Source organism: Lygodium microphyllum, chromosome 22 (assembly GCF_053477565.2).
Source record: "Lygodium microphyllum isolate KBCC chromosome 22, Lygodium_microphyllum_v1.1.10, whole genome shotgun sequence".
NCBI classification, from domain to species: domain Eukaryota; kingdom Viridiplantae; phylum Streptophyta; class Polypodiopsida; order Schizaeales; family Lygodiaceae; genus Lygodium; species Lygodium microphyllum.
Window position 1 is genome coordinate 86,393,106 of NC_141156.1, and position 26,485 is coordinate 86,419,590.

Here is a 26,485-nt window from a genome sequence, read left to right on the forward strand (position 1 = left end):
CAGAATGGATTGTAATTAGCGTGGGCATTTTGCAATTTGAAAAGTGGCCATTATTCATAATGCTTTCTCATTTGTGGCAGTTTGTCCTACCGATCGTGATCGCAGGATGCCTTACTCCAGAAATTCGCGGGGCCATTTACAAGTTGTCGACTTTGGTGCAATAGATCTCACAGAAAGAGATTAAGACATCCTCTATTGAATCCGCAAGGTGGGGAGCAATGGAGACGGTCTATCTCTTTGAGAAATACCTGCCCACTAGCATGCTCACGATACAAGTTCACCTTCTTGTGCATCTTGTGGACGAAGTGGAGATTACTGGACCTGTCCATACGCGATGGATGTTCTTCCTGGAGCGCTTCATGAAAACCCTGAAAGGCTTTGTGTGACAACAAACTCGTCCAAAAGGTAGCATGGCGGAAGGTTGGTTGGTGTCAGAGGCATTAGTGCATATCTCACAATGGCTACCAACGATGGAACTAGACAATGAAATGCTATGGACGCTGAAGGATGATGATAGACTGACTGGAGATGCGGTGGTTGGAAATGGGGTAGAAAAAAGAATGGATGCCTCAATGGAAGAGAATGTGAATCGCTTTTGTATGTTGCACCATGTCACCATGGAGATGTGGCTCGCCAAGTACCAGATTACAAGGCAAGATCGAGAGGAAGCACAAGCTGAATTCCGACGCAGTACGCGTCATCGACCGATTCGATATCCCGAAGGCATGGAGGAGATACCACGGTTTATGTCAACACGATGGTTGCATGGAGCCTTGACCGCAGCATCCAGCGAAGGGATAGAGGTCTCAATGGAGGAGTGGGAGTTCTCGAGGGGATGTAGTCTAAAGGTGATGAGGGGTTTAGAATGTGTCGTATCTAAATTTTATATGCGACATCTAATTTGAGTGTTTCAATGTACAGTACAAAATATATAGTGCAGCGTGGTCGCACGGATGGCATTTTCGCATGGAGCGTATTGACAAAATGCGCTCCACAATGGACTGTGGTGTCATGGCAAGGTTTGAGCAAGAGAGCCGGTGACGAGCAACGGATCCGAAAACGGTTGTGGATGAGATGGAGTATTTTGGAAACTTGCAAAGTATTATTACAGTGGATTACCGTAGCTTCTCCATGATACTATTCGATGTATAGTGGTTCAACGTGGTACTTGGAGGAGCTGGAGCAACAGTTCGACGAGGTCCATCTGGATTTCTCGAAATAGATTTCGAAAAAAAATGGATGGATTTGCGCGACACCTTTGTGTTGCTGGTCCATTGTGAACAAGTGCATAGAGTCATTTGCTTGCTAATTGTAATACGACATGGTTTATGTCACAATGGTTTGAACTTGCGTTGTACGTGTTTGTAAACAGGTAATCTTCTATCCAAATCCCCGACAACCTCGATGGTGGTATGTTATACCTTCAACTCCTCGAAGTGCGAGAGTATATGATCAAAGTGATGTTCCAGGCATAGATGAAGAAAATATGCAAATAGAGGGGTCGATATTACAAGGGGTGGAGGCCACCGCAAGTTTGGAGCCCGCATCGGCTAACAATGATGGAAATACAGAAGTCCAAGAATTTTTTGAGAACGAGGCAGACTCGTTCTTTTGTGGTGACATGTCTATCGACCTTCCAATGTATGCAGAGTTGTGTCAGGAGATTAACATGGGACCATAGAATACTTCATTCTTGGAGAATTGTATTACTCAATTCGTTGTTTAGATCTTCCATAAAGGTACATAAGATATGCATTTTAAGAGGGATTTTTCAAAAATGATTTATTACTGCAACTGGACTGAATGTCTCTTCATAATCTATGCCATATGTTTGAGCATAGCCTTTTACAACCAGCCTAGGTTTATACCTGCTAACTGAACCATTTGCATTATGCTTGAATTTGTAAACCCACTTACATCCAATAGCTTTCTTACCCTTAGATAAGGGTACCAAATCTCAAGTCTTATTGGCTTCTAATGTAGCCATCTCCTCATCCATTGTTGCATCCCAATGATCATGACTAATAGCATCCCTAAAACAAGTGGGCTCAACGTCCTCAACTAGTTTTACCATATAAGCATAATGGTGAGTTGCATAACCTTCAAAACCAAATCTTTTAACAGGGTATCTAACCCTACTAGATCTGTGTACCATTGGATCACTCAATGGAGCCTTTAGATTACTATGAGCTCTCTATACACCTGGTGAAGGAATACCAAGCTCATCATCCAAACTCTCTGAACCACTAGAATCTCCGCCAAATCCCAAATGTCTAGTGGATGCATCATTACCCTCCAGCACTTTCTTCTTTCCTTTGTCCTTCCGTGCAACACTTATAGATCCACCTGAAGATGTGGGGCTACTCCTTAGTCTCCTAGACCAAGGGCTCACTATAGGTATAGTACCAGATGATGTTTCTAGTCCACTAAGACTCTATGATTCTTGTTTTTCTTTCTGCACATAGCTATCCTGATCATTATCATCATTTAATACATCACCATCGGGTGCATACCAGTTGCCCATCTCATCAAAGATAACATCCCTACTCACTCTGAACTCACCGGTGACACGGTTATAACAGCGATACCCTTTCTGCTCTAAAGAGTATCCAATAAAAATACATATTTCTGACTTTGGATCAATCTTCTTCCGTAGCTCATATGGCACATGAACATATGCAACACATCCAAATACCTTCAAGTGCTATACATCAGGCTTCTTGCCAGTAAAGCATTCTTCAAGAGTCATCCCATGAACTGTAGCTGTGGGGGTTCTGTTCATAATATAGACAACAGCAGTATGGACAGCCTCAAGCCAAAAATGTTTGGGCATATTCTTTTCAGCCATTAATGCCCGTGCGACTTCTGCAATATGTCTATTTTTTCTTTTTGCAACCCCATTTTGTTATGGGGTGTACCTGCAAGTAAATTGCCTCTTTATCCCATGAGTTCTCAAGAAGCCACTAAACTCATTAGAGAGGTACTCTCCCCCTCCATCTGATCTCAAGCACTTCACTTTTAAGCCTATTTTTGTTTCAATAGCTGCCTTAAAAGATTTGAAGTGCTCAAACACATCACTCTTTTCCTTCATTAAGTATACGCATAACTTCCTTGAACAGTCATCAATAAATGTGACAAAGTATTTGCTGCCACCAAGAGATACATTTTGTGTAGGCCCCCAAACATCTATATGCACTACATCAAGTATTTTTCTACTCACTTCTCTGTCATGTGAGAAGGGTTGCCTTGCCTGCTTACCAAACTGGTATGCTTCACAAACCTTTTTATGCAATTCTACAACTCTAAATGAAGGCAACCCTGTAACCAATCCTCTAGACTGCATTAATTTCAGCCTTTGCACATTTCCATGTCCAATAAGTTTATGCCATATTTCAATATCTACAACTACTCCTTTTTCTTTACCATACATAGTAGCATCCATTGCAAGAATCCGAGCATCTAAAGTGAACATGCAGCCAATTCCACTTCCTTTTGCGACCAACCTGCACTTATCATTAAAGTCTTCTACAAAAAAACCTTTTGCATTGAATCGGACCTGCAATCCCTACTCTACCATTTGGCCAACAGACACTAGATTCTTTGTAATTGATGGCACATGTAATACATCTGTCAGACTCTTTGTCTGGCCATCATACAAGGACAAGGGAACCTTTCCAATGTGTGAAATTGGGTGGCATGAATCATCACCCGTCTGTACATAACCTGAATTTTGTAAGTCCTGCATCTCTCCAAACCATTCAACATGACTGCATACCATACATCATCATGTGTCCCCTTTCCTATAACTGCATTCAGCATATGCTGCATAACAAATAGAAGCTCATTTTTGTCTTCATTCTGTCATGAAGATGATGCATAGTTTCCTTGCTGCAATTTACCACTACGAATATCATCCTTCTTAGCATAACAATTTGCTGCAATATGACATGTTTTTCCACAATAATGGCAAACAATAGCAAAATTTCTAGAACCTCTATTCTGCCATCCACCTCTTTCTCTAGAGCTTTCCCTACCTCTAAAGTTTCCTCGCCCTCGTGAAACCTGCATTTTACCAAATTGCTGATTGAACCTATTTTGCTGGTTATCGCTACCACATCCCATACCACGGCCTCTCGAAGAGAATCTACCATGTCCCCTTCCTAAACTTGAGTAAAAAGCTTGAACCTGTTCACCATTTTTTTCAAATGAGTCACCCTGCATATTGATCTCTTCAGTAATCATGAGAGAGATTAGCTCATCAAAATCTAGAAATGGCTTCTATACGTATATTGAAGTAACAAATGATTTCCATGCCTTCTCGTTATTAAGGCCACTCAAAGTAGATAAAACCAAATCATCATCATCAGGCATTGCATCAATCGCTGCTAAAGAATCTGCAATGCTCCTCACCTTCAACACATACTCATTGACAGTCATTTTTCCTTTCTTCAAGGCATTCAACTCTTGCTTGAGTTGAATCTTTCGTGCCTTTGTATTTACTGAAAACATACTCTCAAAAATTGTCCAAGTTGCATGTGAATTTTTTGCATTCCTAATATGTCCCGACATCGTATTATCAATGACTGCAGATAGCCAGTATATCACCTTTTTGTCTTTCGCATTCCATTCTTTCCATGCTTTTAATTCATCTACAGTCGGAGGGATACCCAACTCTGGCTCCTTTTCTTCACATGAAACAAACTCATAAAGGCCCTTTCCAATGAGGAAGTTTGTCACATTGAACTTCCATGAAGGGTAGTTGTTCTTGTCGAGCTTCTCAATAATGGGATTTCCACTATTCTCTGTCATTATCACAAACAAGGATACAACACAGCAAGCTAGTCTTCTCCAATCTTTCACAACACGTACACAACAATACACCAAGCAACCTTTCTCACTGATTACTCATAGTACATGTAATCTGCAACCTGTTTGCAGATAAACCTTATGTTTGTTTCCTGCAAACACCTCAAAAATTACAGATTCGAAATTCGTAACCTGTGCACCCACTTTCGGTCAGTATAGCCGAAATCATGTACCTTGAAACTGTTGTCTGCAACCTTGTGGCTCTAAAATGGGGCCTGAAATGGCCTCAAATGCCCAAAATAACTGCAAGAAAGGCCTAAAGGGCTTAATCTATAGAATATACAATGCTTTGCTTGCACATCAAATCTCACAACAATCTGAGACTTTCGCTCTACCATGCTTCCGGTGCCTCCACAAGCACTATCCAAGAGAGAGTGTGGAAGAATGGGAGAGCTTCTTACTCGTTGCTTGCTTGCTCGAACCTTGCTTCTTCTCCTTCACTTCAGCCTTTAAAATCAGCCTCTCTTAGTGGTGCGGCTCTGATACCATGTCATGAATCACGTGGTGGGGGACTTTGCTTGACCTACTGCACCAAACACACAATGTATACATAAGAGGAAGCTCACTCAAGGACACAAAAAGAGAGATGGAGGCCAAATCGTTTTCTTGTTGATTTTTTCTTCTTCTTCCACACTCACTATACAATGTACACAAAGTATAGATAAGATACAACATAAAGAAAAGTGGCCTTCTAAGTCAAACACTGCATAGCCGACTACACTAATCGACTGGCGCTATATCTTTGCCAACTGTAGGTAGGCATAATAACCTAAACATAATAAGTGATAAGTCAGTGGCCATGTGAGTGTCATAATGACCACTAACGTGCTAAGTGTAGACGTGCCGACCCGTCTAGCGAGGCGGTCCATCATCAATGTCCGCATGTGTTGAGCTTGCCATCTCAACATTGAGGAGTTATTCAATTGGTTTTTTCGAAGACAACTTCAAAGATTGAAGAACACAAAAAATTGCGATGAAATCTAGAATACCCATACTATTTTCAAAATAATTTATACATGGCTAGCTTCAAGAATCTTTACATCCTCATCCTCCTTAGGCATTTTTCCTCTATAACGTAAAAACTTTCTTCTCTTGTATCCAGCTATGGACTTGATATCTATTTTATTTGCTGCTAAAGCATAAGATGATAATGCTAGGAAGTATCCATCCTTGGAGGCAAAGAAGCCCTAGGACCATAACCAAATATTCGGATAGTTGCTATCTTTTCTAGGAACATGACTTTATGCGCATTGTACTGCAAACCTGAGTACCCACCAAGGAGCCTTGTAAGTGCTTTGACACAAACAATCCACCATGAGGCCTCCTCTGAGAAAGTGCTATGCAAAGCCAATAGAACATTGGGATCAATCCTTGATATGTAATGCCCAAATGCAACATCCTTTAATAGGGAACTACCACCAATTCTTGATCCTTTGCCTTTTCCCAAGAAATTGTCATCATCTGCATTCTCCAACTATAGAACTAGAAGTCAAAATGAAAAAAATGAAAAAATATTTGTGGTTTCACGAAAAGAGAAAAAAACATTACCATTTGACTTTCATCACTCAATTTTTCTTGGATTCCCTAAACTAATTGATGTCTCCTTGATATCCTTGAGTTCCTTAACATATTTTGACTCCTCCCTTACAAATGGAGATTCCATGCTTCTCTTGAATTTGATCGAACTCATTATTAGCAGCCTATAACTCTCTCTCAGCATCTCTTACCTTGCTTAAACATAGGGAAAATGCATCTGATGCATCTGTAAACTTATCATGACACTAGAGTATCTAATTTCAATAAGTCCTCCTCGGATTCATTCTCAACATCCACTATGCCTTTTGCATCTACAGATGTCTCTACAATAACTACCAAGCAATGATCCTCCCTCAAATTGAAAAGGATTTGTAGATCAAGCAATAATATATACTCTTTGTCTTTAATTGGGAAAGTTGGCAAGGATGGAACAATGAGGTTGGAAGGGGCATCAGATACTTCATCAACCTCTGCATTGCTCTCTTCAATTATTGTCTTTGCTTTAAATTGAGCAACATCTAGGTCTTTTGCAATTGACGCTTCCATCTGTGGATCTACTTGCTCCTCAACATCCACATCATTTGCTAACTCTTTAAGAAGACAATAGCTAGATAACTTTGATGTCTCCTTAATCTTTTCATCAGATTTGATGGGGTACTTCACAAGAGAAAATACAATAAATGCAAAGACTTAAGCATAAGCTTGCATTTTTTCTTGTGTAAAGAGCACAACTCAGAAGCATAGAATCTACTAAGAGAATGATAACCACATTTTTTGGTGAAGGAAGACTTCTCGATGGCTAGCCTCCCAATAGGAGTATGAACATAATCCTTGGAATCTAACTAAACAATAGGATATGCCAACTCTTCAAATTGTGCAAAGTCTTCCCTACAAAATTTATTTGAGTAGTTTACAACCTGATCAAGATCCCACTCTAGATTGAAAATCTCCCTAGTTGTTGCAAAGAAGGACAAGTCAATATTGTTTTCAATAAGGAAATCCAAAATTCTCTCTGAGGCTCTAACCTCTATAATCTGAGTGAGGCTTGGGGTCCCCACAGAAGATTTTCCCTTTTTTAAAGCCTTCTTTTTAGTCACAACACTTGTCACTAACACATGAGATGCAGCTGAAACTTGTGAGGCAATTGACTCCCTAGACAATGTGGATTTAAGCCTTTGTTTTACCTTTCTCAAGTGTGGAGGGTGACGTAGGTGGGTTCTTACCTGATATTTTGAACTAGCACAATTATGGAGCTGATACAATGCCACTTCAAGCTGATACAGTGCGAAGGAATTCTGGTAGGACCTGGAATGTATTTGTATCACACCATATCAAACCAACCTCGAAACAGTGTGGTCATCGCATGCAAAAAAACACAACACCATGGTATTGCACTGTATCCAAAGCTACTGCACATAAGCACAAAGGAGCATGAACAGGTCGAAGGATAGCACTGTTGATGGAGAGGACCAGGTGGACAAGCAAAGGCGATGAGAGAAGATTGTGATGGTGGCAGGAAGATGATGTGAACAGGAGGTGGATACGACAATGAGGACGACGGGAGAAGATGGGAGAAGGATGGGGAGGTTGGACGGCAGGTCCGAACAACGATGGTAGGAAATCACAAAAAGAGCACGAAGTGAGAGCTCAATCCATTATATAGGCCACGTGGAATAGTCTCAAACAGTTGGGAAGCCCTAACTAGAGAATGAATAGCAAAATGACACATGTCAAAAACTCATATGCATATAAAAGGGCCCCCATCTCGCGCGAAGATCGTTTCACACTTTCCGTCTTCATTGTCGTACATCTGACACTCCTGCCAATTCTGTCCATCGTTCATGTTGGACGTTTGACATGCTCACAATTTTTGACGACATCTCTCCGACAAAGCTTATACATCGCGAATACTAGCCCCGCAAAATCCTCCATTACAACCACTTGTGTTGTATCAGATACCACTCAACAAGCACACATACGACACGATTGATGCACAAGGGAGTTATTCTCATTCCCCCTATTGCGTGGTATAGGTAATTCTTCTAATATGGTGTGATTTTGGGATTTCTACATGAGGAGTGTCATGTCGTCATGTCATATTAGCATCTTTTTGATACGGAGAGATTGTGTTATTTCTTCATCAACATCATGATATTATTGTGCCGTTATGAGAGGCATGTGTTTCAATCCAAAAGTTCCTTGTTCTTGCATTTTCTTGATACGACGTGATAGTTTTAGTTAGGGATTAGGGTTCTCATCTCATCGCATTGTATTGTCAAATCTATGCCTGGTACTCCTGACCCTTGGCGTGCACGAATGATGGTGGCTAGGACAAAGCAAACTGTAATGAAGATTTACCTGAAGAAACCTTCAAGGGAAGGTGAAGAGGAAATAGTCAAGGAGGCACGTGAAGATATTGTTTGCCCTGCTACCCTTGCTAGTGTTGGAGGTGAAGGTGAATCCTCAGAGGACTCCAAGTCAGTTGTGAGGTTCCTTCAATTTCCCTTCTTAATCTTGCCCAGGAAACCCCTTTAAAGAGAAAGAGAAAGTCTAGATGGTTCTACATGCATAGACGTTTTGGAGAGATCAGGAAATCTCAAAAGACCATTGGCCATCTCATTCCTAAGGCTCCTTTTTTCAAAGTGGTCAAGGAGATATCTAACAGGTTGTCTTTAGTTGCTTCTATGGAGGGCCTCAATAAGAAATGGCAATTGTCTGCCCTACTCTGCTTACAGGAGGTAGCCGAGGATTTTTTATTTGATTTTTTGAACAATGTATACATTGCAATTGCTCATGCACATCGAATTACATTAATGAATCAAGACTTTAGTATGGTTAGTAGACTTAGATATAGGTTTGACAAAGTTTTGAAGCCTCTGCCAAACAACTACTAATCAAAAGGCATTTGAAATCCTCAATACTCCACCCAATGTATCTAGAAAATAGAAGAAGCCACTGGCACTCAAGGTTGAGGATGTTACTCACTTGTATCTTACAAGGGTTGTAAGTGAGCGGGAGGATGTCTTGGAGGAGAAGAGGAGAGAGATAATAGATAACGAAGATGTGACCTGGCAAAGAAAGATCGAGTCTCTTGGCCCTGTGAACTATGAGAGGATGGGCAAAGTGTACGGCCAAATGGTTGTAAATGTTTCTATTAATCCTCAAAAAGAAGAGTACATCAACATATCTCCTGAAGATAAGGCCCTATTCGAGAAAAATGATTGTCAACTAACAGATTCAGTAGTTTTATGTTGTTTGAGGTAAGGTCTTTTTCTTCTCTTTGTTTATATTGAATTTTTTCAAGGGTCCTTACATTGCATTCATTCTCTTATTCGTTATTTACTTTGTATACATGTCATATATTGCGTTGATCCACTTCTTTCTATGTTTGTTTTCAAAATCCAATTCAAATATTACAAATTTTTTAAAGCACTTTGATAGTGTCACAAACCATCATATATTTTTTCCATATGTTGAAAGGTACGTCCCTTTAACGTTCTATCTCTTGATGATTTGTATTTAGGGTTTTTGCTTACTAGTGTTTTGGTTCCCAGAGAGCACTGGAGCCTAATCTATATCAGCATTCCCGCAAGAGAGGTCATCTTTATAAATTCTCTTTCAAAGATTCATGGCCAATCAAAGATGTAATGTCAATGGACACTCTTTATTTTGACTTTTATTGGTTAAATTTTATATTATTTGCTAATAATTTAATATTTGCAATGCTACTAAACTCATTACTACCCACTTGGACACCAACTTTGAAAACATTGTTGATCCTCAAATGCCTTTCAAGTTTCTCCTTCAAGAGGTCCCATTGCAAAATGACATATATAGTTGTGGGTGGAGAGTGATTTCAAATTCTTCGAGGACAATAGATTCAAAGTTATTGAATGTAGAGGGGGTGAATGTAAGTCTCCTATGCCTTGTCGTTTTTATTTGAAAGTCTCTTCTAATTCAAATTTCTTATATACTTTGTTGCAGTGCAAAGACTACCCTGAGTCATACATGTGGTGGATACGGGAGAGGTGTATCGAACTAGTTTTGGATAGGGCAATTACTCTAATGGACCTCGACTCCCCCCTCCCACCTAAAACTTCCAAGGAACAGGCAACAACAAAGGGCAAAGGCAAGAAAAAGACAACCACCCAAAAGAAGAAGTCCTCAAGGTCGAAAAGGAAGGGCTCCAAAAAGAAGGGGATGCCTGAGTTTTCTCCATCGAAATTTAATCCATCTCCTCTAAAGCCCTAGGAGAAAAGAGTGCCCTAGAAAATCAAGTTCTTTGAGCAACCAAAGAAAACACCTACTAAGAGGAAACTAGTGATGACGAATGAAAGTGATGAAAATGGAGCAACTATTCCAAGGAAGGAGAAAAGTCTTGAGGGTGGAGAAGTTGAAGATCAGAGAGAAGCTCAGGCTAAGGGTGGACACCGAGAAGCCAAAGAACAACCTAAGGGTGGAGAAGCTAAAGATCAAAGAGGAAAAAATAGCCCATTTTTCTATTTTTACATCAGTAAATTCCCCTTATATATTTGTATTACAATATTCTAACCCATGAGGTAATGAAATCTCGTTTTGGTCTTACCCATGTAAGATGATTTTTTGTTCATAGAATCACAGAGGATTGTAAAGTTCATGCCAAGCATTTCTTGTGAAATTGTACTCCAAATTTGTAACCCATGATATAATGAAATCATTTTGTTCCATGATAGATGATTTGTTATTTATAGAATCACTACAAAGTTTATACCAAGAGTTCCTTTAGAATACTTATCAGTATGTATAATTCCATGTTTCTAGCAACAATATCTATGAGCAAAAGAAAATTTTGAAATTATTTATATGTGCATATTAATGGTCCAAAAGTCACAACACTAGGAGGCAGATAGCTCATACATGATAAAGAGCGCTCAGCTCTTTTTCCAATTATAGCACCATTTACCTTGAACATATATCTAGGAGTAACATTGTCTAAAAACTCCAAGGTGTCTCTTACATCCTTAAGACTCCACTTTGAAGTAACGTTCACCTCCTTTACTTCTTGTGCAATAACTTGCACTGTAAGTTTCAATGTCTTACAATCAATCTCTGAATCTAAAGGAACCCGGTACCCATTCTAAGTCTGTATCTTTTGTAATCAAAACCTATGACAAGGGATTATCGAGATATATTATAGGATAAACCCAATGACTGAGGGCATACATTCACCTTTGTGGTCAGATTCCTTGGCTTTCCAAGACAGACCTAAAATTTTGTCCAAATCTTCCTCTGAAAAGTTTATGTTTAGCCATGAAGCCTTCGTCCTTTGTAAACATGTTGTTTTGAAGCTAGCTACAAAAACATGCAAGGGTAAAAACCACGATAAGCATATTCTTCTCGATATCCTTCCAGGAGTCATAGCCTTTTGAATATCTTGAGCAATTTTGAGTTTAAAACTCTCCATTGTTGCTTCATCATGCATCTCCCAATCCAAAGATGAGAGACTTGGTAACTGCAAATCTTCAAGGTATCCATACACACTTGCTCTTGAGGGAACCACATACTGCGCATATTACACAAAAATTCTACTTCCATTAAAAAAAACTCGTGGTTTGATCAGCATAAATAGTTCCTACAAATTCTTTAGGGATGGCATGGAATGTTCCACTGAGGCTCTCTATAGGTTGCCACTCAAAACTTGTCGATGGAAAGATATCTACAACCAATAATCCACTATTTAACATTTGCTTCAAACAAAACACTATATTCACATATATTTTGCAACTCAAACTTACAATATGCTTGATGAGAAAAACATTCCCGTGGAGCCAAGTACATATGTCTAACCATGTAAACATATTGCACCAAAGAAAACTAGCCTTGAGGCGTAGTTTTGAAAGAAATGATGCATCCCTTCCATTGATATTTGATATCCTCCCGTTTGTTCTTTTCACCTTACGAGAGCTCCTGTAAGATGGTAGCATTGTAACCCAATCATTTATAGTAAATGTTTTTGGGCTTCCATTTTCCATTTGCACTTTTGCTATAGATGGTGCAAGAGTTTATGGAATGAGAAGGACGCCATGTAAAAGACAACGAGCATGTAGACAATGTGTAGAGAAAGAAACCTAAAGAGAGAGGTCAAGGATCTAAGGGTGAACCTTAAGGAGACAAATTAAAAATACTACGAGCGCCAAGAAGATCTTTGAAAATTCTCCCGATTTTCAAAACGGTCTGAATTAACTTAACTCCGTTGTCATGTCTTTGTCAGATGTTTTGTCATCTTTTATTAGTTAATAGGGCCTTTGGGACTACCAAAACTTGTCGGGATTTGAAGAATTCGGCTAAATAGGAGGAAAAACCACAAAATGGACTCTAAAAGTGGAGGATATAAGAATACCATATTTTTGTCCATGTGGCAAAATCTCTTTGGCCCTTTCCTTAATCCACTGATTAACAAAAGTTTCTTTTTAAAAGTGTTTTTTGCTCTAATGCTTTAGCCAAGGCATCCCAAGAATGATTGGATTTGTGGGACTAGATATGACATTAAAGCATATACAAGATTTGTGATTGCCAAGAGTTACCATGAGTGGTTGGGTTTCCTTGGTAATATCTCCATATGCTAAAGGTCTTCCATCCACGACTTCAATTGTTGCAGGATTGGTCTTTTGGAGTAGTGGAATCTGGTATCTATTTACAAAGCCATCATCAATGAAATATGCGAAAGCCCCGGAGTCAACCAATCATGGCTTTGAGGAAAAGGATCTTTCTCAGGATCATTTGGATTATGACAAGGAAAGTTTCCATGGATGTGGTTGGGATCAAGAGACCCTTTCTTATATCAAGGTTTGGTTGTTGTACGGTCTCATTTATAACTAAACATCCTTGTTTTCATACTCGAGGAGGATGGTTGCAACAACTCTTGGGTTTCTTGCCCTCTTATTTAGGCTATTTTGGGTGATATGTCCACGATTTCCACAATATTGGCATAGATGATTCTCTTTTGTCTTTACTTTTCTTATGGGGTCAAGGGCTAGAATTTGGTATTATCTATTTTCATCAATTTAAGCTTGGTTTGTTCTCTTATTAGGGCTGGATTCCATTGGCAAGACCTTAATTCTTCTTGCTTTTCTTGCTTCCTCTCAAACAATCTATTATCATATTGGATAGCTTGCATGATATAATCGTTGAGTGTTTTTGCCTCACGCATAGTGAGCATGAGGTCCTTGATGTCATCTCGAATTGGTTGATAAAATAATCCTCATGCCCAATGAGGTCACAAATTAATTTCCTAAATTCATATGCATATGCAGAGACAGGGTGGTTACCTTGTTGTAGCTTCCAAAGTTTTGTTTTGCTACTTAACCAATGCATCTCCAAATGTGGAAGTGAGCTCGCAAAGAAACGCCTTATAGTTATGAAGTATTGGCATATTCTTTTCCAAGATTGGAGTGCGTAAAGAAATGTTGCATAGTCATGAAGTACTTGCATATTCTTTTCTAAGATTGGAGTGAACCATGATAAAGTTTGACCACAAAACAAAGCCCCAATGAATCCCACCTTGGAATCATCATCTAGATACCTATCCTATTGCATGTGGAGCTTTACTTGTTGCACCATTGAACTTCTCTGGCACGCTAATCTTGGGTTCTCTTGTTGGGGTTGATAAACAAGTGAAATCATTTGATCACTTCCTTTGTCGTTGTTCTGCAAGTCTCAAATCTAGTCTTCCATCTCTTGAAGTGCAGGGCCTAGATGCATAGAGTGTTCTATTTGAAGTTGCACTTGTCGTTCATTCAAGTCTTGAATTTATTGTTGGAGGTTTTGAAGGGAGGCCACAATTCTTTCAAGGGTTGCCTCCATGGTGCTCAATAGGGCTGAAAATTAGTCTTGCCAAACTGCTATGGGAGCACTAGACTGTACTTGAGAGACTAGACTAGATGTAAGATTTGTTACAAGAATTCTGATTACAGGATAATCCCACATAGGGGCACAAGTTACAATGATAACTTAATAATATATGGAAAATCCCACAACTCGAGACCATAAGTATGGTTCCAAGATATTAGAATTACAAATCTCCCTCGACAGGGATGAGCAAGATATAAGATAGTACTAGACAAGATCTCGTACTATAAGATTACCAGGTGACAAGACAATAGGAGTATAAGGGAAGACTAGACTAGACTAGATACCATGACTAGACAAGAACTAGAACTAAAACTTGAAGTTATTTACTTGGAGATCTCAACTCCTCCTTTTATGAACTAAGACTGGCATTGGCAAGATTGAGGAACTCTATAGCGAGCCCCTCCTTTTATAGGTATTGGAGAGTGGCTAAAGGTATTCTTGAATATCTCGTGATGACATCATTGATGATACAAGTGATGACATGGTATATCTTTTAGAAGGTTCTATGATGACATTGCAAAGGTAGGTTTGCATGGTTGGCTCAAGGATGTCCTATTAAGGGTGTGCTTGCATGGGATGTTGATTCTTACAGCATGAACAGGAATTAATTTGTACACTTGATCATAGCATGTCCATGACACATGTGTACCTTGCACTACCAAGGATCTGTCAAAAAGAATTTAGGATTCAGAACTTTGATAGAATAATCTCTCCAACTATACTCATGTTTTCTCAATCTCTTTCGATCACACCAGCTCTCTTGCTCTCTCTTATATCTCCTCTCATCTAGCTCCTGCTTCACCCCTACACTCTCATCGTTTTGTGATAAAGACATAATAAATCAAGAATCTCTAATCTAGTGATGGATGCCAACTCTTTGCGCAATGTTCCATCTAATAATGCGATAGGTGTGGGCTATTTCTAACTTCGTGCTATTTCTAACCAATCTAAATAGCAACTTCATACATCTAGATTCTCTAATTAAAGAGACATGTAGTTTCCTAAAGGGGATGCCTCCAATGACAATTAAGGGTTGGCTCGTTCATGACCCTCATGTGGTGTAAATCCACAATGGGTCACCATCAAGTGAGAGATGCCTCCGCTAAGCAGAGAGTCATCATATCGCTCTCTAGTGACCTTGGTGTGGGTTGAACCCTAAACTAGCCACTACAAAGCTAGGGAGACCCCTTCCACAAGTGGCAAGTCCTTTTATAGTCTGGCTCTGATCCTCATGTGCAATGCCCACATGCCTCGTGAGACCAAGCAAGGGGGGACCCCTCCTAGTTGCAAAGGATACCTATATCCAGCTGTGGAGGGCCTCCCAATTGTCAAGGGCCCCATATCACTTGGCGATGACACTCATGTGCAGTGAAGCCTACATAGCTCACAATCAAGGGAGGGAGATCCCTACCCTCATGTGTAATGAAGCCCGCATGGGTAACCACCAAGCCGGGGAGGCCCCTTGAGTTCCACTTGTGTAGAGCCTCTATAGTGTTTGTTGGTGACCCTCGTGTGCAATGAGGCCCCCATGCATCACCACCAAGCAAGGGAAGCCCCTCCTAGTCAGAGAGACCTTGTATCGCTTGGTAATGACCTCGTGTCCAGTGAAGCCCACATGGGTCACGATAAACATGGAGGGTCACCACCAAGTAAGGGACTCCCAATTGTGCAAAGGACCCTCATATCACTTGGTGGTGACCTTTGTGTCTAGTGAAGTATGCATGTATCACCATCAAGCAAGGGAGGTCCCTCCCACTTAGCTATTCCTTGGGTGGACCAAATTGTTGATAAACTCCCATACTGCTACACAAACTAGAGACTATGACTATAGATAATAAGTTGTTCATATGAAAAAGAAAAAGTGAGGTTCGTTAAGAGCTAAACAATAAGTTCAAGGTATAGAAACCAAATATATAGTTCCTTACTATATATTTGGAGGTTTGTTAAGAGCTAAACAATAAGTTCAAGGTATAGAAAAAGAAAAAGTGAGGTTCATTAAGAGCTAAACAATAAGTTCAAGGTATAGAAACCAAATATATAGTTCCTTACTATATAGTGTGTGGGATCATCTACTCTCGTGCATCCGTCATGGAGGTTTTGAGTTTGTCAAGGTTCTTCTTGAAGGCCAACAAGAGAACCTCCTTGGACTAAGGTATTTTATCACAATACATAAACATTGTATCAAGTGCCTCTCAAACTTTGGCCCTCCTGCTACTTGCTCTTCCATCATCCACGTGGTCTTTGACCACATTCTTAGTGCTTCTCATTGATTGTAATGAGTACAAGGACCTTTTATGGGGTTCCTTTTTTCAAGCTTGCCAAAAGAAAAAGGCAACTATACTAAAGCAAAGAGGTACTGGGGCCATGGTGAGTTTAATCAATGGGTTTAGAGCAAATTTTACAAAAACCTAGACTTAGATCCATCTATTGAGGGCTTCCTAAGAACATTATTCCTAATTTCTAATCTCTAAGAATCTACCTCAATCACAGCATTGCCCCTATGCAGACTAATGTCTAACAGAACCTTCTCAATAGTCTTGATAGCATCATCCCTCACCTTTTAGGGTTGCAGTTTCGATGCAAATCCAATGTAGAGATACACAATTTTCTCTATTACTCTACACAAGGCACGCAATGTTCACATGTGGACTTTTGTGAAGGGATATATAGAATAACTTGAAAGTTTGGACCTCTGATGTGTCTATCAAGCACCTTATTCCAACTAGCAACATTGCACTCCTTGCCATAGCCATGTAGTAAATGCAAGGACTCTTAGCAATACCACCTCTTGACACATTATACATGCACTTAGTGTCTTTAAATCTATGGTCATATGCCACTCCGCTTTATATTGTGCAAACCCTTTAACATTTGGTTCCTCTACTACGTATTGAACTCTTATCACCTCAAGTATAGAAGTTTTTGTTAAAATACTAGTGCAACATGTCAAAATCTTGTGTGTCAACTTGAAATGCTCCCAATCACCAAATCTCTTGCTCTAATTACACACTAAAGTGCACTAAGCCCTCCTACCTCCATCACCCTCGCTACCTAGCTAAAGAGCCCTATTCATCAGGGTGATAGAAAGTCTCACCATTTTCTTACCCTTTACAATCTCAGTATCATCTAACTTGATAATAAAAATGGTAATCCCGTTTGCTATTTATGCTCTAGCCTATAAAATTGATCATAGCTCTCTGCAAAGTCCTTAAGTCAAAGAATATGTTATTATAACTATTGTACTTTAGCACTCTCTTCTTTCTAGGATAGCTATCTATGATGTAAAAGGGCTCACCAAAGACTTCCAAGACTCTTTGATTGATGTTGCATCTTGTTTGTTGAATTGAGGATGGCTTTGGAAGCAAAGGCCCCTTGATCATTTTCTTATTTAATATCTCTTGCATAACTTTGAAAAGCTCATTATAGCTTTATTACTAATCCCCACTTTTTCCAATCTGCATTGTATGTCCTCTTTGTCTAGGCAAGACCTTTGCAAAAAAATTTCAACACATTGTTCCTTGGCCTTCCTAAACCCCTTCTCGGTTAAAATGTTCCCTATAGCTTTGGGAGAAATGATGTTGTGTAGGCTTGCAATGCTCTCGCCACGTTCCTTGTTGCTTTGTCTAGATGGAGAATATTCCTATCCATTAAAAAGATGATGGCATGCATATGAGCATGGATTCATAATGCATTCATAGAATGAGCACTTGCTTTGGACTTGATGCTCCGAAGCATAATAGAAGAATACAACTAGTTTAGGGTGAGTGACTACCATTATCGTATTGCTACTATTCTTCTCCTACAAGTCCACTTCCAAGCTTGGGTATCTCAATATTCTTCAAATTTATCTGCCTTTCATGTAATTTGAGCATTGTTTCCTTCTATCTCGTTGCACGTAGTTTCCAAGATTGTATTTTTCATTGGCTCTCCTCTAGTTGTCTCCTCATTATTTCTATTTCCTAGTGTAACCATTGGTTCTCTAGCATCAAAATGTTTGAATGGCCTACCGGATTATGAATATAAGCTAAAATCCATTGATGACCATCTCCAACAAATTCAATAATAATGAGGAAGACAAAAAGAGTGGGGGGGTGCTTCTTGTTGTAGGATCCACAAGATACAACCTCAATCCACAAATCAATATTCTTTATGCCCTCTCATCTCATTGCTTCCAAGACACTCAATGTGTTACTAGACACCTTGTTTCTTTTGCAAATAGGTACATACTCATCATTCAGATCAATATGGAGGTGGTATGGATGTTTACCATTATCCATGCTTGCAATCGAGTTAAGCTTGCAATTGGATAAGCTTGCAATTGGATGTGATTAACAATCTCCCAAAATGAAAATTTGAAAACAATTAGGGAGTATTTGAGAGAGTCATTAAAGCATGAAGGGAAGTTTCTAAGAGGTGGTGAGACATCGAAGATCGTAAGTGCATGTGATGCCTTCGAAGCTCGTCATCAATGAATGATAGACAACAAGAGTGTCAAGGTAAAAAAAAGACAAACACTCCCTGAGATTGTGATTTTTTAAAATAATGTTTTTAATCAATTTCATTGCACTTTCTCTCTTTAATTTCTTACAAGGCCAAAAAGTCACCTCAAATCTTCCCTAATGGCTATTTAGCCTCATCTACTCCTTCAATAACATGATACTAAACCCCAAAAAAGTAAAAGCAGGAGTTCTTAACTTTGTATTCCAGGGCAGGAACTCGAATGCATCTCCTAGAGCCAACTCCCCAATCATCTTTGTTATCTCAACCACGGCCATTTGATCATGAAATTCTTAATCTACATAATGAAGACCTATATTACTTCTTCATCAAAAAGCTTTTCTGCTATGCAAGCTAATTTTATAGGTTTTGAATCCTCATTCAATTTCTTATCTCATTTTGACATCTTAGTATATCCCAAGCTTGGCTAGCTTTAGATGTGTATAAAATAGAGCACATTGGAAGGCAACAAACACAAGCACAAGAAAGAATATGAGAAAATTTAAAAACATATTTTTCTATTTTGCCAAACTAATACAACAATTCTCTCAACATGCTCAACAACCATGTTGTATTTGTATAGACAACAACCTCATAAAGAGGTCAACATGAGAGATGAGAGAAAGGTGGATCCATAAAGTGGATGGTAGGTATATCTATAAAACAGATTACGCCCATAAAGTGGACGGTATGTGGATCCATTAAAGTGAGAGGGAGATGGATGGATAAGGTTGTTGGAGAGTAAGATATTAAATATACTCTATCAATATGTAAGATATCATCCTGCAACATGGTTTCCTTTATGACTCACCACTCATGTTTCTCCTTGACTCTCCACGCACATGGTTACCAATGTCTAAACTAGGAGTCCTACCAATGGCCAATGCCCATTATGGCTTCTCGTTTGGGGACCTTACAACATTTGGCACTTGGATCATATTTAGGTGACTTGAGAGGTGGGCATTTTATTGACTTCCAACAATAGATGGTTTGATCCATCCCTAGATCAAATCATTTTATTTCTACCAAATACTTTCAATGACAACTTCCTTCTTATCAAGAGAAGGTATGCACAATTTGAAGTCCTCTTCTACAAGGGTATGGAAATATGGAGGGTAACATAGGTACGTTACAATTTCCTTTAAGGGGAAGTCTTAGTTGCATGCTATGAACTAAGAGATGATGAAAAGCTGTCTTGGTGAGATCTTTAGTAAACTACAAAATGAATGGTCTACTTCCCTTTATAGCAGGGTAATTAATATTAAAAGGATAAACTATATACTTTAATATAAAAAGGATAAAACCACTTCCTTTATATATAATTGATCTACGATTTACTTTTTAAAAAACTTGAACTTTTAAAAACCTTGGTAAGTTATGATGTCAATGCCCACACCCTTCCACTTAGCCATAAGCATATGTAGTAGATACTCTACTAATTTGTCACCACTTAAGACTTCAAATGATCTTGTAAAGACTTCCTACCTTGCACTTAGCCATAAGCATGGATAGAGGATACTTTACCAATTTGTCACCACTTAAGACTTGAGATGATTCTATAAATATTAAGTCAACCCAGACATCCTTCCACTTAGTCATAAGCATAGATTAGTAGATACTCTACTAATTTGTCATCACTCAAGACTTCAAATGTTCCTATAAATACTTCCTACCTTGCACTTAACCGTAAGCATGGATAAAAGATACTTTACCAATTTGTCACCACTTAAGACGTGAGATGATTCTATCAATATTAAGTCAACCTAGATAATTATAACCAAGTTTTAAGAACCTAAGCTCCAATAATTGGTAATCATTAAGGTATCTTCTTATAAACCTTTACTTCATACTCAAACTCCATGTCTAGTTAGCATCACACCATTCAACATCTACACTGAAAAATTAAGCATGCATGTCACAAGAGTTAAGGTAATGTAATGCAATACTCCAGATTTTATGAGAGGAAAACAAATATTTCAATGCATTGCCATTTTGTCATCCACCAAAGCGAATCAAGATAACGCCAATCCAAACTATCATCCACAATTGCCATTTTGTCATCCACCAAAGCAAGTCAAGATAATGCCAATCCAAACAAGATGAGCTAGCTAATTACCGTAAAAGCAAGATGACCAATCAAACTTCCACTATCTTGTCATCCACTATCCTGTCATCAACATTAGGCAGACCAAGTACAAGCCTAAATTTTGTTCTTTGGATATGAAGCTCATATCGCAATGCCTGGGGCAAGTGGATGGGTGCGTGGTGGGTGGCTATATGCGCATGCCTATTTGTGCGCAGACATGCACACGCGTGGTGGGTGGCTATGTGCGCATGCCTATTTGTGCGCAGACATGCACACGCGTGTGATCACAAGTGCCAACCCATTTAGTTGCCTATACTGATGTCCACAAGCAAGCGGTGCCAAGTTCCAACCCATGACCCTCGCATTATCGTACCAATATATTGAGTAATTTGTGCATATTAGGTCTACCCGGAATATATGTTTCAAAAAGCGGTGCATCGGTGCATACTTACGTATTAGCAGAAAATTACACCCATGACCCATGTATTACCGTCCAATATATCAAGTAATTTGTGCATTTGTGCATCTACGGTCTACCCGCATACCCGCTCAGACAAGAAGTGCGTACGTACGTATTAGCACAAAATTACACCCATGTAATATATTGAGTTGTGCATCTTTAATCTACCCGATAAACATGTGGGAACAATAATAATGATGAGAAGTCGCTCCTTGAGTACCCCCTTCAAAAGAGTACGGCAGCAAGGCTCCAGACGAGTCTGAACTCCTGGCCCTGTAAAAGCTTTCCATGTTACAACTATCAACGAGCTAAGTACAAAAGTAATGCCCTCAGAAATTGTACAAGACTACGAGACTCGTCACTCCAGATATGCGAGGTACAAAAGATCAGTCTGCTAATTATGCCATAGTTGAGCGCCTCATGTAACGAAAGCCCAGCGAACGAGAAAACAGACTGTGCACGAACACGAACGTAATGCAACGGCAGGAAGCATTAGCTTAAGGAGAGGTTTGTTCCCCTTGGATCCTGCTGTAAACATTCGTTTGCAGAACCGCGCAATACAAACCTTAGCATCGTAATACTTCTGTCTGAGTTTCACTGTGAAAGCTAAGCTAAAAAAGCTCAAAAGCTCTGGTATTGCTGGCTCACATATGGTGATTGCAATTGTCTGTCTGTTTTGAGTTACATGGCATATAAACTCAGAAAGTTTTACAATATCTAAAAACTGATCAGCAAATATGGATACAGCGGTTTCAGGGTTGGTACACAGAAGACACTTCAAAAATGCAGCAGAATCCATTTTGGTGTGTTTTGAAACATGGACCTCTCATTTTTGGATGCTAACTAAGGCGGCCTCATTATCATCACTGAAGTGGTAACAAAGACCACCACCCCTGATGCATTTAATACTAAAAGATTTGAAACCGACAGTATTTAATCACACAAAGCAACTGCTCCAAGTAACACAAACTCCCAAGACCTGATCCCAAGACCTGAGACCACCCCTGATGCATTAAGGTGCAGTCTCGCATAGACTTCTCCATCAGTAGATCTGATGGGATTTCCAATGACATCTGCAGGGTAACTGCCAAAGCCCCATGCTTTTGTATTGCAGCCACAACGGTCCCTCACACTACATCAAACCTTCCATATAATCCATAAACATCGGTAAGTGTCAACGTGGACTAAGGCGACTTTTTCTTGATACTTTTGGCGACTTCAAGCTTTTCGGAGTCCTAGATGCAGAGGGAGGGGTTCTCCTAGAGGATGACTTCTTGCGCTTTGGTGAGACAGACAGCAATTCACTGACAACCAGAATTGGGCCTGGAGGTACACCTTTCTTCAATGCACTTCCCCTTGGAGTAGCTCCAGGGGGCACCCTAAGACTGTGGGGAGGAAGAGGAGTGGAAGGCCGCCACACGAGGTTGTGTTTCAGTGAGAACCTGACTTTTTTCGCTGCCTTTGCCGACAGACTGTCGACAGAAGCACATCCAGGTGACAGCAAAGTGTTTACCTTGACACTGGAAGGGCTGTCACAATCATTCAATCTAGCTGGAGAGCTTCTCCAGCTCTTGCGTTTCTTGCTTGTTGAGTTCACAGGAGAAGCAGCCAATGCTTGAGCTGATTTTGGAGCTTCACTGCCCCCAAGACCATCACACGCTTCAGCAATAGAGTCAAACCGTTTAGCTAAGTTTGAGATAATGGAATCATCCAATGACAAGCAGCCTTCATTTGTAAGATCCCTAGTTTTTCCATCCTCATAAGAAAGAATAGCTCCATTGACACCAGCAGGCCTTTGAGTCTCTCCAGCCTTTTCATCATCAGATGTGGAACTTGTTACAGATAACACACCCATATTATTTCTATCTACAGGCATCACTTCACCAAACACTCTGTCCTTCATATGTTTCTGCTTAAGCTCCCCTGAGCTCATTTTGTCTGTCGTAGTCCAGTCATCTAATCCTACCACTTGATGCAAGCATGCTGTTAAGTGTTCTTTGGCCAAAGGTTCTGCTAAACCGCTTTCTGGAGGCATGTTTTCATCATTCACAAAAGCTCTCTCCGCTACATTGAACTCCAGTGAAAGACCAAGCTTTTGGTGTTTTGTACTGCACCTACCAAATGACTTTGAGGATGTTATTTGCTGAGGTGAGGCAGAACCATCATTTGAATCCAGCTCCATGTCATCCCCTGACCAGTTACATACATCATCAACTGTGCAGTTACCTGTAACTAAATCTAGACCAAGGCTCCATATTTCCGTGCCCTCCTTTGCATTTGAGGATAGATTTGAAACTCCAGACTCAAGAGAGAGCCTCTCTAAAGCCATGAACTTTTCATGAATTTCAACCAGTCGAACTCGATTGGCATCCACAGTGGAAGGCAGGGCTGCCAGCTTTTCAGCTGTACATGCAACTGGTAAAATACATGCAAGTGATCCTAAATATTCATCCTCCTTGCCAAAATCCTCCTTGTTTTGCTTGGCGTTTATCATTCTACAACCTAAGTCAAAAAGTGACAGGAAAACTTTGTCCTTGACCCTATCTGTAAAATCATTCTCGTGCCCTTGTGCAAGAACCATCCAAAATGGCCACAACAAAAGCTCAATTGTTTCTAACTGAAGCGGAAGAAATTGCTTCAGCTCGTTAAGATAAATGTCAGCTATGTGAAGCTTGATCTCACTGGCACCGGCAGCATCTTCAACTAGGAAAAGCCTTTCTAGAAGAGCTTCCATGAACTTCTTTACCAATAGCTGGTACCATCCTCTGTTTTTCATAACCCCAAACATGCGAAGGATATACTGCTTCAGTAACATTTTGAATTTGTCCACTTGAAGCCCTTCCATTATTCTCCACTCTCTCCTCAAAGCTGTCAAAAACGACTGGAAAAATAGCAGCGAAAGGTCTTCATCAAGTTTTTCCATTAAAAAAGCCATTCGATCAATCAAGTCAGCTTGCACTGTTGCTTTCTCTGCATTTTTAAGGCAGTAAAACAGTCCATTCCATATCTTCTGAAGCTCATCTTCTTTCACTTCTTTTTGAGAGGTGAGCCACAAACAAAGAAGAGACATGGCTTTCTCCCGTATGTCTTTGTCTGGAGAAGCTAGTCTTTTAGCAAATTTGCTCTTGGCTTGAACTTGCAGGTGACCTTCCTGCTTTGAAGCTTGAATGTTTGTTTCTTCCATCCTTGATTTTGCAATCAGAGGTGCCATGTGAGGTCTCAAAGCCTCGCATACAAGCAAACACCTAATAAAACCGAGAAATTCCACACTATTGCTCTCCAGTCTTTACAGGAGTAGAGAACATTGAATTGTGAATTTTATGCGCAGCGTGAAGCTTACCACACTCGTAGAAAAAGCTTGAGATCAAGAGAGCGTTATAGATCTCGGCTGTAGTCAGAAGCCAGAAACACAGGCAGGTTGCAAAACATCGCCTGCAAATCCTAAAGGGCTCGAGCAATATGCAAAGACGGGAACCTTTGAAAAGGTCTGAGGGAGTCTGAGGGATTCGACCTTCACGAAACCCTAAGTATGGCCGGGGGCTATTAGGTGTAAAGAAGAAACAGATCTGATGAAAGGAGAGGAGGAAGTACCTGCACAGAAGGCGGGTCAATGCGTAAGGGCGGAGCTGGGAAGGAGAGAGGTCCACAGACAGCCATGCAGAAGCAGACACAGACACAGAGAGAGAGAGAGAGAGAGAGAGAGAGAGACGAAAAAGGAAGAAAACGAAGAAGAGTAGTGTGTCACATACGAATGCCCCTCAATTTTCTCGTCCTTCCTGAGATGGGACTCAGTTCAAACGGTCGATCCGCACAAAATTCAAACTCGTGAGGTAAATATTTAAAAATTCAGATTCTTGTAATAAATTTTTTTAAAATTAAAATGAAACCATCGTGAGCATACCTGTTCACGCGCATGCCTCTGTGCTCATTACAAACGCTTTAGAGCGCATTTTCACTCCACCCTCACAAAGAAAAACACCAAACCGTAACCTTCACTGTTGTTGGCTTCCTAATCATGGAGTTATAAGAGTTACAAGGTGATGGGTAAGAGTGACGAAGCACAATGTTCACTGCACGTTGCCAATGGAATTTTTTTATCGTAGAGGTATCAGTATTAGGTCTCCTAACTTGTTAACCCAATTTGCCCTGGTCATTGAGCCTATGGGTGTGAAATAGGTGCATAGATGCCCTCCACCATGTGTCCCAAGTTTCCAACTTGTGCAATTCCATAGTGGCCTCATTGCCATGTGTCGGCTAGTGATTTGAGGGTGTCTTCAAAAAGCCACAGTCAAATAGTAGGCAGTCAAAGGACAACAACATAATGATCGTAGGAGAGATCGTGGTCAAAAGGGCATAAGGATTTCTATGGTAGAGAGAGAGAGAGAGAGAGAGAGAGAGTATACGATCTAACATCCAAGATGGGCATGGCACCCCTTTTGTAGAAATCTATCACATGATAAGGTGTTTTACTAGGTGAGGGTTAGGTTATTCTCTTCCAAGTCTCGAACTACCAAGGGTGCTTGGTGCCTACCCCCCATAGCACAATGCTAGTCTTCCAAAGCTATGGACCAAAGAAAGTGGAAATAAGCGAACATGTCCAATGAAACCAAGGGTGTAAGGGTTTGGCCTTTGTGACAATCCTTGCATAACTTCTTGTGCATACTCAACTCACAAAACAAAATAATAATAATAATAATAATAATAATAGAGAGAGAGAGAGAGAGAGAGAGATTGGCCTTGTGGATACTTGTTTAGCAATCAACGTTTGTATAAAGAGTGTATGTGACAGGGCATGTGCATGCCCCTTTGGGCAACTATCAACATTTCTACACAAAGAGAGAGAGAGAGGGAGGGGAAAGAGAGAGATCTAATCATTGCATGCAAAGCCTAACTATCTAATGCATCAACTTTTTCATGCATGCTTACACCCATGGCCACACCCATCCCTCTACAATAACAAAATTTCCCATCCTCATTAGTTCTGATTTCCTTACACCATTAGCCATCAACAAAAGAACCCATGGAGCCATCTTCTAACTAAGTATTAGACTATTTATGTACATGCACCCACATAGTATTTGCATAGTAACTATACATGGTTTTGGGTCCTCAAGTATGGGACAACACTTCAAGCTTTTGACCATCTCCCA

The 26,485-nt window shown here is 40.0% G+C and overlaps 1 protein-coding gene across 1 annotated transcript; it reads right to left on the reverse strand.

The window, feature by feature from the left end:
• Positions 1–21,610: 21,610 nt before the first annotated feature.
• On the reverse strand, positions 21,611–25,105 carry LOC148017378 (uncharacterized). The gene has a single exon (XM_087663148.1). It carries the CDS (start codon positions 24,544–24,546, stop codon positions 22,510–22,512), a length of 2,037 nt encoding a protein of 678 aa, XP_087519274.1. The 5' UTR covers positions 24,547–25,105; the 3' UTR covers positions 21,611–22,509.
• Positions 25,106–26,485: the final 1,380 nt, after the last annotated feature.

What these genes read in the sequence shown, in the direction of transcription:
- LOC148017378 (XM_087663148.1), bottom strand. Translation starts at nt 24,546, where the DNA reads ATGGCACCTCTGATTGCAAAATCAAGGATGGAAGAAACAAACATTCAA.